This window comes from Terrapene carolina, unplaced genomic scaffold, assembly GCF_002925995.2.
Source record: "Terrapene carolina triunguis isolate 2854851 unplaced genomic scaffold, T_m_triunguis-2.0 Scaffold247, whole genome shotgun sequence".
Lineage (NCBI taxonomy): Eukaryota > Metazoa > Chordata > Testudines > Emydidae > Terrapene > Terrapene triunguis.
In genome coordinates, this window is record NW_020664598.1 from 4,264,940 (window position 1) to 4,279,331 (window position 14,392).

A 14,392-nucleotide genomic window follows, 5' to 3' on the forward strand; every position below is an offset into this window, starting at 1 on the left:
GGAGATTGAAGTGTTCTCCAACTGGTTTTTGAATGTTATAATTCTTGACGTCAGATTTGTGTCCATTTATTCTTTTACATAGAGACTGTCTGGTTTGGCCAATGTACATGGCAGAGGGGCATTGCTGGCACATGATGGCATATATGACATTGGTAGATGTGCAGGTGAATGAGCCTCTGATAGTGTGGCTGATGTGATTAGGTCCTATGATGGTATCCCCTGAATAGATATGTGGACAGAGTTGGCAACGGGCTTTGTTGCAAGGATAGGTTCCTGGGTTAGTGTTTTTGTTGTATGGTTGCTGGTGAGTATTTGCTTCAGGTTTGGGGGCTGTCTGTAAGCAAGGACTGGCCTGTCTCCCAAGATCTGTGAGAGTGAGGGATCATCCTTTAGGATAGGTTGTAGATCCTTCATGATGCGCTGGAGAGGTTTTAGTTGGGGGCTGAAGGTGATGGCTAGTGGCGTTCTGTTACTTTCTTTGTTGGGCCTGTCCTGTAGTAGGTGACTTCTGGGTACTCTTCTGGCTCTGTCAATCTGTTTTTTCACTTCATCAGGTGGGTATTGTAGTTGTAAGAACGCTTGATAGAGATCTTGTAGGTGTTTGTCTCTGTCTGAGGGGTTGGAGCAAATGTGATTGTATTGTAGAACTTGGCTGTAGACAATGGATCAAGTGGTGTGGTCTGGATGTAAGCTGGAGGCATGTAGGTAAGTATAGCGGTCAGTAGGTTTCCGGTATAGGGTGGTGTTTATGTGGCCATCGTTTATTAGTACTGTATTGTTCAGGAAGTGGATCTCTTGTGTGGACTGGTCCAGGCTGAGGTTGATGGTGGGGTGGAAATTGTTGAAATCATGATGGAATTCCTCAAGGGCTTCTTTTCCATGGGTCCATATGATGAAGATGTCATCAATGTAGCACAAGTAGAGTAGGGTACCCATAGCAATGCCGCTGATTTGAAGGTACACATTGTCCCCAAATGTGAAATAGTTATGGGTGAGAACAAAGTTACGAAGTTCAGCCACCAGGTTTGCCGTGACATTATTGGGGATACTGTTCCTGCCACAAGTACTCCTGTTCTTTTTGTGTATAGTAACAGATTTCATTCCCAACTGGCCCGAGGCTAGATTGGAACCACTGACCTCCCACTGGAAGGCTATTCCTCACCAGCTAATAACAGACTAGTGATCAAATTCTCCCATACCAAGGGAGAGCTATATCAAGGTAACCTCTGTCAGCTAAGAGGCAATTTCCACTAACAATTATCACTGAGGTGACTCCATTTACTTTGTTGCAGTGTTGTTGTAACCATGTTGGCCCCAGGATATTAGAGCGACAAGATGGATAAGGTAAAATCTTTTATTGGACCAACTTCTAAAGCTCATCTCGCTCACCAACAGAAGTTGGTCCAATAAAAGATATTGTCCCTCACCCACTTTTTTTCCACATTTGATTTGGCCTTTATTTATTTATGGTTAAAGTGTAGTTACTTCTGGTAATAAATGAGGTGCATTTACAGAGCACAAGGTGCATGTACAGTGGGGTCCCTGGACTATACACCAGAAGGTGAGTCGGGTGAGATGTATTATCAGAGCTGTATGGAGAGCCTGGGGCTAAAGAAATGGGATGCTACAAACTGGAGTGAGGGGCATTGGCAAAGCTACATGGGAGCCTAGGATTGGATTAGTAAGGGTGCTATAGGGTGAGGGTGAGGAGAATTGGCAAAGAAGGGACGGGGGAGGCTCAGAATTGGAGTGGCAGGGAGCATTACGGGTCAGGACTGAGGGGCACCGATAAAGCTTTGCCTAGTTCTTACCAGTGCTATTAGTTTGGATAGTGCTAGCCCCTGCCACCTCCCATTGTCCCTCCTTTATACAGCCCACTGCCTTCAGCAAGAGCCCCCCCCCCACCCCGTCTGAACAAGCCTTTTCTTCTCAGTGCCATTTGTGCCTTTTCTCTCCACTGGGACCCAGGAGTGTAACTAAGACAGAAAGCAGTTGCTGAGCAACTAGTTGCCCCATAGAGGGAATCTGTGATCCGTCTGCACCTGCCTTCCAGGTTAGGCTTCTCAGGGGATGGGGGACTGTTACCCAGGCTGTTTACAGCATCATCTTTTCACAGCCTGCAGATCCTCTCTCTTGGCAAACCTCCTTTCCCTCTGAGCCATCTTCCATTAGAGAAAGCTGTGTCTCTCCTGAGCACGCTCAGCCCTCTCTGTAGGGCCGGACAGGGCAAAGGCCAAAACAAAGAGATATGGCCTCACATTATTGATCGCCAGGGAGGCCTTGGGCTTGAGTAAACACATGTCTACCAATGTGTGTGCACCCGGCCACATGCAGAGCTGGAGGTTTCAAAGGTAGGTCTGTAGCTCTGGGGGAAACCCCAGTGCCTAGAATTGATCTTCTAGCAAAGGGAGGCTCTTTTTGATCAGTTTGTGGTTCTTTATGCGGCTGTTGTTTTGAAGGAATCCCTTGAAGGTGGAGTAGAGACCCTCGCCTCCTCCCTCCTGCTCCGGGGCAGGGGGATACCCCTGAGGAACGTCAGCTGAAAGGAGATCACAGTGAAGAGCAACATCGGTGTATTCTGATCTCTACTGCATGTGAGAGGGTTGTAGGAGACAGGAAGTGGTGGTGTTAATGGATTCGCTGTTGTCTTTGTGCCCGCTCTTGTTAAGTTAGATGTTTCCATTGAGTTCCTTTTTTTTTTTTTTAAACACTCTTTACATGTGTCTCTGTATTTGAGGAGCAAAGTTGAGGGTTGGGAGGAGCCTCAGTATCGGAGTGAATAAGGAATGCTGGCTGCCCTTTGTTGTTCTCATATGGTCATGCAGCACACACGTTAATACAGACTTCCATGTGTGCACAAACATGTGCATCCACATGCTTCAGCACCCTAGAGACCTCCTCTAACAGGCACTCACATGCACCCCTCACCCCTGCACTCTAACACACACAGGCACAGCCCCATGCATACACATAACTCACTAACATACACGTGTGTGTCCTCCAGGCAGGCAGAGCACCATATAAACAGGCTTTGGAACATGCTAACACACACTCCGGCACTCTCTGACACCCCTGCACACTCCCTCACATTCACGTCCAGGCACACTCATATGTTGACATGCAAATCCTTTGGCCTCTACTAGTATGTTATTGGGTGACAGGACTTTCACAGGGCCTCTTAAGGGACAGTAGAGGGAAAGTGTCCGAGGAGGCCAGCCCAGGAGCATCCAGTCTTGGTAGGCTATGGTACTTCTTAGCAGAGAATCACGGGCGATTACAGGAAGGGGAGTAGGCAGGAATAAGTCAGACAATCAGGTGTTGTGGGAGGAGGGGTAAAGATAGCGATCTGGAAGGTAGAGGGCTGAATTACCATTGCGGGGTCACCGCTCCCTAGTATCCATCAGTGGGGAGGGGGGAGAGGTGGGGTAGCAAGGAGCTACTTTAGTGTGGGTTATGCAGCATTTGAAAGCATTCCTGTTGCCTTGCAGAGCCCTGGAGCTCAGCGGTCTGCATAGGTGATGCTGTTGCATTCAGTGACATTTGGGGGCGGACACAGGTATGCTGGGGAATGTATTAAAAAGTTAGGACATACAGACACTAGGGGCACAGAGACAGCAGGAGGATGGATAGGGCATGATCCTAAAGGTCTCACTCAGCTTCTGCCTAAGTAATGACTGAATAAACTCCTGCGGGACTTCAACAGGAGTTTTGCTTGTGTAAGCAATGAGCAAACTCCTAGGGATTTGGCATAGCTAGGGCCCTACCAAATTCATGGACCATTTTGGTCAATTTCATGGTCATATGATTTTAAAAATCGTAAATTTCATGATTTTAGCTATTTAAATATGAAATCTCACAGTGTTGCAATTGTTGGGGTCCTGACCCAAAAAGGAGTTGGGGGGGGTTACCAGGTTATTTTAGGGGGGTTGCAAAGATATTGTGTGTATGGGGGGGTTGCGGTGCTGCTACCCTTACTTCTGCGCTGCTGGTGGTGGTGGCGCTGCCTTCAGAGCTGGGCAGCTGGAGAGTGGCAGCTGCTGGCTGGGAGCTCAGCTCTGAAGGCAGAGCCACCACCACCAGCAGCACAGAAGTAAGGATGGCCTGGTATGGTATTGACACCCTTACTTCTAGGCTGCTGCATGCAGAGCTGGGCCCTCAGTCAGCAGCCACCACTCTCTGGCCGCCCAGCTCTGCAGGCAGCAGTGCAGAAGGAAGGGTGGCAATACCATACCAGGCCATCCTTACTTCTGCTCTCCTGCTGGCAGTGGCTCTGCCTTCAGAGATGGTATGATATGGCATTGCCACCCTTACTTCTGTGCTGCTGCTGACAGGGTGCTGCCTTCAGAGCTGGGTACCCAGCCAATAGCCACTGTTCTCCGGCCGCCCAGCTCTGAAGGCAGCGCAGAAGTAAGGGTTGCAATACCGCAACCCCCAGGCAACTCTCTTTTGGGTCAGGATCCCCAATTTGAGAAATGCTGGTCTCCCGCATGAAATCTGTATAGTAGAGAGTAAAAGCACAGAAAAGACCAGATTTCACGGTCTGTGATGTGTTTTTCATGGCCGTGAATTTGGTAGGGCCCTATGCATAGATAACAAGGGGATGTACCAATAGGAAGAGGAGCATATAGATGATAAAGGACACATAGGAAGGGAGCAAGGGATGTGAAGATAATACAGCCTGATCCTTGGTCTGCTGCCTGACTAGATGCCCATGATGGAGGCTGAGGAAGATGCAAACACCCCATCTGAGGATGAACCCAAGAGCAAGGCTCGTGACTGCCTGCGCTATGCACCCCTCTGGATAGTCCTTGTGCTGTTGGCTGGAGCTGGAGTGCTGACCTGGTATTTCCTAGGTAACAGTTCTAAGGTGTTTTGTTCTTTATGCTGGTGCTCATGTGTCCTAGCAAGGAGGAAGCCGATTTAGATGCCAAAGAGAATCAGTGACTCCTGGATGGGTCGCCATGGGTCAACCATCTGTGCACTGATTCCCTAGGGAGCTAGCTACGTTCCCCCACCCACCCAAAGAACCCTCTGTCCTCCACATCCATGGGTTAATCTGCCTGTGTCTTTTGTTGTCAGACTACAGACCACGACACTTGGAATCAACCGTCCTGCAGTTTTACTCCGGCAGCCTCCGGATCCTCAATTGTCAGTACTCCCTGGACCTTGGACGGCCAGAATCCAGAGCCTTCTGGACTGAGTCAGCAAAGCTACAGAAGATGGTGAGGGTGGTTTCATGTGTGGGAGCTGAGGCTGAGTGGGGGAATGGGCCACAGGTGCTTCTGTGAATGGAAGACTAGGTGGGTTATACCAAAACAGAGGGGGCTGGAGCACTGGGTGGGTTCCATGGGAAGTTTGCTGTTGTACTCTTGCTGGCTAGTTATCAGTTGGCATTCTTATTACAGCTGAGGGAACTTATTCATGTCACGGACCTGGATCCATATTACAACTCCAGCACAGTATATGCCTTCGGGTGAGTGTTACATCTACATTTGTTTGCTTTTCAGGACTCTGTCTCTCCTGTCCTATGCGAAAGTTACAGCTAGGTTGTGATCTTGTTCAGTAGCCATCTGTTCATCTGACAAGAGCTGCTGCAACCTCCATTCTTACTCCACCTGGGCTCTGGACTAAAGCTGATTGAAAAATGGAATTTCCATCCCACAGGAAATTCCAATAATTCAACGTTTGTTTTCAGCCCAAACTGAGATGAAAAGTCAAAATATCGAAACTTCTTATGGAATGAAAAGTCCAGAAAAAAATTAATTAGGAAATGTCAAAAGGTTTAGTCTCAGCATTTTCTATTGAAAGACTGTTTTAACATTCTTGAATCGAAATGTTTCATTTTGTACTGTCAACACAAAATGAAACACCACAAAGACCATGGTGCATCCTGGGAGATGCAGTTCTGCACGGGGCAGGGCCCATAAGGGAGAAGTGGAGTAGGGGGGACCTGGAACTACAACTGCCTCAGGGCACTGTGGTGGCTAGGGCAGATGTGGAGATTAGTGTCAACATGATCCCAACATTTTGGTTTGATTTTCCCAATGGCAAATTACGTCAACAGCAATCTTTGCCCACAGAAAATTTCTATTTCAGAAAAACAAAAAACTTTTTCCAGCAGGAAAATGTTTCATTCACATTTTTTCCACTCAGGCCTACAGTCGCTCCCCAGCTTGGGCCATTTTCTCTGTCATTCAGCTGAGAAACTACGGCGGTTGTGATCTCTTGCACTGTATCAATGGTCCTTGCACAGGATTAAAGGCTCATTCTGATCAGCTGAACAGAGTCTAGCATCAGTCACTTGTCACTACTGGGAGATGGGACATGGAGCCTTAAAGGTCAACATTTTCAATCTATGTCAGCAGTGACCACAAGTCATTTCCACCTGAAGCACATTCAAGTGGATTATAAAAAAGTTTAATGATCTCATTTTAGTTTCTAATGGGCAGGTGTCCAGATAATTAAACGCACCATTACCAGTGGCACAAGATGGCTTCCTCAGCAGAAAGACCAACTATTGAATGGACCATGGACAAACTGGCTCTTCTTTTCCACTAAAGGTGTGGTCTCTCTAGGTTGGGGCTGAGGCACATTGGTGGGGCAGTGTGCTTTGGGACGTTTGCACTGATGTGTCTGATCTGAGCTAAAGAGAGGAGGAGATCTGTCTCCAGGGCTGTCAGTGAGGTGACTCTCACCAGTGCTGAACTCACTCGAAATGAAAAGGATGAAGGAAATTAATGTGCTATCTCCCTGCTAGGGAGGGGTCCCTGACCTTCTTCTTCTGGTTCGCCCTTCAAGTCCCCGAGAGTCAGCACAAGGAGATGACTGCTGAGAGGGTGAACATGACTCTCTGCAGAGAGCTTCTCGCCAGCGCCAACAGTACAAGCCGCCTCTCCTACCAGACAGAGTACAAGGTTGATCCAGACTCTCTGGTTCTGCTGGGTGAGTATCAGCCACCCAAGTGTGACCTAAACTTTCAGGATTAGGGGCTGAGGCCTATAAGTTGCTGCAGGCAGGTTGAGAGGCTAGACTGAATGGCATTACTGAAAGGGAAGGAGAGAGGAAAAATAGAGGAAGGGTAGAGTGTATGCTAGAGGGAAAGGCAGAAGACAGAACAGGACAGGGGAATGAATTACAAGTGTTTCCTCCTTGAACAGGACACACTTTTCATGAAGTTTGATTATTCCCCTGAAGAATTATAGACTCATGGAGTAAGAGATGGCAGTGACTGACTAGGCAGCATCTTGTCCTTTCCTCTGCCTCCTCCTTCAGCTTTGGCAAGCACAGAGTTGTTCCCTGCACTATATGCTTTGCAGCTTTACTCCAATGTCCCAAGCAACCGGGCTTCCATGACGTTCCTTGGGAGACTATTCCACTCTCTGATAGACTGAGAACAGAGCTGAATGCAACATACTTAGATTACAATTGTTTCTGCTTCATGATGCTTGTCATATTTCCATCATTTCAATTCCTTATATTGACTTCAAGATTTTTTTTTTATCAGTGCAAAAAATAGAGATCATGGCTTGTTAAAGTGTCCTGGGAATGAGGGCCTGGCAACTGCCCTTGATATTTCAGGTCTTTTATAGGCCTTGATCCAAAGTCCATTAAGTCAGTGGAAAAAAATGCCATTGATGGCACTGAGGTTTGGATCAGGCCCATGGTGTGATTGCTCCCTCCTTGCTCTGTGATACCTCTGTGCAGAGAGCCCACAATCAGGACCAGCTCTAGGCACCAGCAAAGCAAGCACGTGCTTGGGGCGGCACATTTCCAGGGGCGGCATTCTGGCCATCCTTTTTTCCCCTGAAAAATCCACCAATGGACGGATCGGGCAGTGCTAGGACCTGGCGGCAGCCAGGCTGGCTCTGCACAATGTGCTTTGCTCGCGGAGCAGCTCCCAGCCCGGCAGAGCCAGGGGGAGTGGGTATGAGGCAAAGTCCCCGGCTCCTGCTCGCAGGGGGGAGGAGAGGAGCCGCTTTGACAGATGTGGCCAGTTGCTGACACCCGATCCGCCGGGCCAGGGAGCGCAGACCAGCCCGGCTGCTTAAAGCGCAGCGGTGGGGGGAAGTGGCTCAGAGCAAGGCACGCCCTGGGGGGAACCAGCCCAGACCCAAACGGAACCGAAGGTAACGGGAGGCAAAGGTGTCCCGGGGCAGTGGCAGCTGGCGGGGCTGCAGCTGGGTGGAGAGGGGGAAAGTCCTGTTTAGGGGGGCAGCCACTGGATTATTAAAAGACAGACCTGCCACAGGAATTGGCCCCAGATTATGGAACTCACTCCCACACAAGAGATGTATGACAACACACTTCACCACATTCAGAACTAAAGGTAAAACTCAATTCTTCAACTTGTTTTTCTTTCAGTAAGTTAATGGTACACACACGCCACACCCACTTACACTCAAACATATACACCAACAACAGTAAAGAACCCAGGAACCAACCAATCCTTCCTCCTGCTGGTTCACAAGGAGGAGAGAGAGAGATATCATTATTTCTGTTTCCAAATAATGCCAGTAGATAGATATGTGGACTACCACAGCACACTTGTACTTGGGGAGAAAACTATTGTCAGAAGCTGAACTCAGTAGCCAGGGTTGTTGGCAAGAACAGGCTGATGTAAGCACACTACACAGGACTCTGCACACATTATACTGGTGTACATTGCATTCACCATCCATTGAAGTTTTTTCTGGTCTTTACTCTCAAATATCTTAATGGTTAGGCCTGAGCCATCTTTGAGCCAACTGCTCCCTTGTGACCAAGATCTCTTAAGCCTCATTTTTGCTAATGAAACTAACAGGAGCTGAAGGTAGACTTAGCGGTAACAAGCCCACCACTATAAAACTCCCTCTGTTTCACAAAAGCTGAGGATGACTAAAAAGTCAACTGTTTTTAGAGAAAAAGTGTAAGGCCCATCTCTTTGTCATGGTATTAATGATAACTTAAAACCAAAATCCTACTCAGCTCTCACCTCCTCTGGCTGTGTTCAAAATGCTGTTGAGAAAAGCTGAAAGATTACTCATAGACTCATAGACTTAAAGGTCAGAAGGGACCATTATGGTCATCTAGTCTGACCTCCCGCATGATGCAGGCCACAAAAGCTGACCCACCCACTTTCCCTTAACTCAGCTGTTGAAGTCTCCAGATCGTGATTTAAAGACTTCAAGTCGCAGAGAATCCTCCAGCTTGCGACCCCTGCCCAATGCTGCGGAGGAAGGCGAAAAACCTCCAGGGCCTCTGCCAATCTACCCTGGAGGAAAATTCCTTCCCGACCCCAAATATGGCGATCAGTAGAACCCCGAGCATACAGGCAAGATTCTCTAGCCAGACCCACATTTTACCAGCGATGGCACTTTATTACCTAATTGACTAAAATCACGTTATCCCATTAAACCATTCCCTCCATAAACTTATCTAGCCTAGTCTTGAAGCCAGAGAGGTCTTTCGCCCCCACCGTTTCCCTCGGAAGGCTGTTCCAAAATTTCACCCCTCTGATGGTTAGAAACCTTCGTCTAATTTCAAGCCTAAACTTCCCCACGGCCAGTTTATATCCATTCGTTCTCGTGTCCACATTAGTACTGAGCTGAAATAATTCCTCTCCCTCCCTGGTATTTATCCCTTTGATGTATTTAAAGAGAGCAATCATATCCCCCCTCAGCCTTCTTTTGGTTAGGCTAAATAAACCGAGCTCCTCGAGTCTCCTTTCATAGGAAAGGTTTTCCATTCCTCGGATCATCCTAGTGGCCCTTCTCTGTACCTGTTCCAGTTTGAATTCATCCTTTTTAAACATGGGAGACCAGAACTGCACACAGTACTCCAAATGAGGTCTCACCAGCGCCTTGTATAACGGAAGGAGCACCTCCTTGCCCCTACTAGAAATACCTCGCCTAATGCATCCCAAGATCGCATTAGCTTTTTTAACAGCCGCGTCACATTGCCGGCTCATAGTCATCCTGCAATCAACCAGGACTCCGAGGTCCTTCTCCTCCTCCGTCACTTCTAACCGATGCGTCCCCAGCTTATAACTAAAATTCTTGTTAGTCATCCCTAAATGCATCACCTTACACTTCTCACTATTAAATCTCATCCTATTGTTATTACTCCAATTTACAAGGTCATCTAAGTCTCCCTGCAGAATATCCCGATCCTTCTCCGAATTAGCAATACCTCCCAACTTTGTGTCATCCGCAAACTTTATCAGCCCACTCCTACATTCGGTTCCGAGGTCAGTAATAAATAGATTAAATAAAATCGGACCCAAAACCGAACCTTGAGGAACCACACTGGTGACCTCCCTCCAACCTGACAGTTCCCCTTTCAGTACTACCCGCTGCAGTCTCCCCTTTAACCAGTTCTTTATCCACCTCTGGATTTTCATATCGATCCCCATCTTTTCTAGTTTAACCAATAATTCCTCATGCGGTACCGTATCAAACGCTTTACTAAAATCGAGGTATATTAGATCCACCGCATTCCCTTTATCTAGAAGGTCTGTTACTTTCTCAAAGAAGGAGATCAGGTTGGTTTGGCACGATCTACCTTTCGTAAACCCATGTTGTAATTTGTCCCAGTTACCATTCAACTCAAGGCCCTTAACTACTTTCTCCTTCAAAATTTTTTCCAAGACCTTGCATACTACAGATGTTAAACTAATTGGAGGCATTGCAGAAAGTTCTGCAAAGGGGAAGAGAAAAAAAAAGAGTTCAGGTCTACAGATAGGACACCCATGCGGAGTAATGTGTTTGTGTTAGGTACTCAGATATGCGACGAGTGTGGCATAAACATTTAGCTAGGTACTTTTGGCAGAAAATCCTTAGGATATTTATTTGGTATGTGTTCTCAGCATGTGATTGGTAGGAACTCCCAGAACTGTAGAATTATAGGGATAGCTACTCCCTAAGCCAACAGGTGGCAGTGTCAGGACTCCCGCTCAACCTCCATGGAAATACTCATGTGAATAACATTACTCACGTGTATAAATGTTTGTAGGATCCAATCCATAAGTAGATCAATGAAATACTGAATTTATTTTATAGCCAAGGATTCCAAATTTTTTGAGGAGTAGTGGTTATTCCTTGGGTTATAACTGGTGACAAAAGAGGAGTTTCCGTTGACTGCAGTGCTCTTGGTTATAAAATAAATTTAAAAGATGCTAACATTTCCAGTTCCTCAGGACTAGAGGGGCAGCCAACATTTTTTTTTGCTTGGGGCAGTAAAAAACCTAGAGCCGGCCCTGCCCACAATGACTGTGTTTGTTTGTTTAAATTCTGCCCTATTGCATTGCAAACTCATCTCTAATTTGCTATCGTTGTTACTCCCGGGGTCTCTTTCACTATTGCCAATTCCAAGTTTCTCATTAAATAACATGTTTCCAACCATTTCCCCCTAGATACATTATCTGGCATTTTTCCCAGATTAATCTTATTTTGGTATATCCCTACCCTATTTCTCACTTCACAAGGTCCTTTTCTCTCTGTTCTCATGGCTGTTTTTTAATTTAGTATTGGGGAATGTCATTAAAATGCTTTTGACTCCCTCTTCCAGATCATTAATGAAGATGTTAAATAAGACCAAGCCTAACGTCCCATTGAACACCTCTCTCCATTTAATAAATTGCCATTTATAATTATTTTTTATTTGCAGCTTTTCAGTTTCTGGTGCACTGTATGTGACAGCGCTCACATTCGAGCCAATTTAAATTAAGATTTCATGAAACACATGCCTAATGATTCACTAAAAATCAAGCTATATTGCATCTTCTGCTTCCCCTTTATCCACTAATTTAGTAATTCTATCAAAAAAAGCAATCAAGTTTGTCAGTACCATTATCTTCTAAAGGTTTCCAGTTTTTTCCTCTCATTCCCTTCACATTTGTTCATTATTTTATTAGGGTCTAAAGTTAGCTTTGCTCAATTCTAATTGCCTTGATCATCTATTGGGGTTTCCCTGTTTCTCCAGGACATTTCAAAAGTAAATGTCTGTAGTTGAGTAAGATTGGATAGTTTGGGAAGAAGTAGGTCTAGCGCCTAGAGCAGGGGGCAAAAATCAGGACCCTCAGGATTCCATCCCTGGGATAGACACTGCCTTGGCAAATCACTTAATCTAGGTCTTTGTTTAGCCATCTGTAAAGTGGGAATAAAACGATAGTTAACAATTCCTTTACACTTTCCAACCTCACAGCTTGTTGAGGTGTAATTAATTGACAGCAGTAAAGTGTTTTAAAACCCTCAGCCAAATGCTCCTATGTGAAGACTCTTAATATTACTAAATTTGTTAGCTGCCTCTCTTTATCATAGGGTGCCTATTTTATCAACCCACTGATTTGTATGTGGTCAGATCTTCCAAGTCTTCCCTCACTTTTTTACTAATACCTATTTGTAAGCCCACAATCTCTCTCTAGCCATAGGATTTCAGCCCCTTTTCTTTCAGGAACTCATTTCTCCAGAATAAAATCTATTTAACACAGGTTCAAAAATATAATCACATCCTTTCACCCTGACTCAAGGTCTTCTTTAGGAGCCGATCTACTCCCTATAGGATTACCCTCAGCAGGCCATCTGCCTAGGAATCATATGTAATCTGGCCTCTTTCCCCTGCCCTAGAAACTCCTGAAACCACAATCTTCCCACCCACCAGCAGCCCTCCACTCAACAAAGCTCTTGCTGGCCTTTATGAGGACCAGGTGATCTACAAACTATCACCTGATCACTGCCTCTTAGCATGAGCTGGGAGGCAGCTGATCAGTCACAGGTGGGGCTGGGCCCAACTCCCCTAAATGGGCCAACCACACTCTGACACTATTTTTTTAAACAGGTTTGTGGATTGTCCTCTCTTTATGTTCCTTTTTAAAGGGACATTTTATAAAGCAGTTCAATATTCCATCTATTGGACATCACTCATTGGGGGCTTTGTTCTCTCTCCATCCCTGTCTCTCGGAGACTACAAGAAACTCCCACTGTTTTCAATGGAAGTTATTCATATCCTGCAACAGGAAGAAGAGGACCCCAAATTTCTTAATTCCCCATAACTGATTTTCTTGTTAAAGAATCCCTTTGGACTGCAGTATTCTGTTAACCTAGTATTCACTGTGCCAAACTCACATACCTTGTGGTCACTTGTACCAATCCTCCCTGTTATCTTCACATTTTCAGTTGGTTTTTTTTTCATTCATAACCCTCTTTGACAGCAGATTCAAAGCCCACTGAAGTCACTGGAAAGAATCCCCCTTCCTTGAGGCCCTGAGTGAGAAGAGCCCAATCCCCTTTGGGATTTGGATCCTTCTACCCCCACATCTCTGCTCACCCCAACGGACTTTCTTTCCATCTAGAGTAAGAGAGAAGAAAGGAGGAAAGTGGGTTGGGTCACAGGCAGGTAGCCAGGGTAGAGCCTGGGAGGCGTGGGAAGCCAGGCACTTCCCTGGGGTACTAGTGCTTGACAATGAGCATGGTTAGGAGGGGAAGGGCCTAAGGCCACGTGGGGTGTGGCTAAAGAATGGTGGCCTAGGTTAATGACTGACTTGTGTGGGAAGAAGAGAATATGCCTGGGAGAGGATCAGGTGATGGCCAAGTAAAGAAGGAGAGAGGCTCATGGCAGGTTGGGGCATCATGGGTAAGAGGGACAGGGCCCAGGATAGGTTGGACAAGGATGGAGGAATGGGAGATAGAGAAGGTGACCAAAGTAGATCTTGATAACAGGCATAGTAAGGAATGAAGGCACCCAGGGTAGTGCTTGATGGGGGGACCACTGGGCACAGAAAGGAGGAGAGGGGCCCATCCTGCAGCTTAGATTTTAGGTACTACAGATTCTTATGGTTTTTTTCTTTCTTTTATATATTTCCTTTCCAACAGAATCCAGTGTGAAAGACATAGTAGTGCTGAAGTCCACTCTGGGTAGGCCATCCTTTCCCTTGCTTTTTGAGTTCATTTTGTTTGGGGGGATTTGGTGAGGGGCCAGAATTATTTTGTTTACTGTCCTGAGATGTGAGATCAAGGAAAATGAGGGGAAGAGGATTGTATTCATGAAGCACGGATGCTGCACACAGTGAATAACACTTTCAAAAGCACCACTGTGACTTAGCAGCCTAAATCCCATTGACTTTCAGATCCTCAGAGGCGTTAGGTATTTATCTCAATGGAAGTTAGGCACTGAAATATTTTTGAGGATCTGGGCTAAGGTGCCTAAGTCACATAGGTGCTTTTGAACATTTAACCCGGTGTCACAACAAACTCTCTGGCTAATAGCTGGACATTTGCGTTCAGGCTCTGCGTGTGCATGCATGGTGTGCACTTGGAAACTCACTCTTCCCTTCACTTACAGTCCCCATTCAGAGCTGCCAATCCAAAGAGAATTAGAAGTGTCAGTAGAACAGGCAGCATGTACTCTAAATGGGATA

General features: G+C 46.3%; 1 protein-coding gene across 5 annotated transcripts in view; it reads left to right on the top strand.

The window, feature by feature from the left end:
- Positions 1-2,308: 2,308 nt before the first annotated feature.
- The window catches only part of TMPRSS6 (transmembrane serine protease 6), a 36,153-nt gene continuing 24,069 nt past the window's right edge, over positions 2,309-14,392 (top strand). For 2 of the 5 annotated variants that reach the window (XM_026657498.1, XM_026657502.1), the window contains exons 1-6: positions 2,358-2,594; positions 4,706-4,853; positions 5,080-5,222; positions 5,406-5,473; positions 6,758-6,942; positions 13,848-13,889. In XM_026657498.1, coding sequence (XP_026513283.1) covers positions 4,706-4,853; positions 5,080-5,222; positions 5,406-5,473; positions 6,758-6,942; positions 13,848-13,889 — 586 coding nt within the window. In that variant the 5' untranslated portion in view covers positions 2,358-2,594. The other 3 variants (XM_026657501.2, XM_026657499.1, XM_026657500.1) reach the window with 3 other exon arrangements.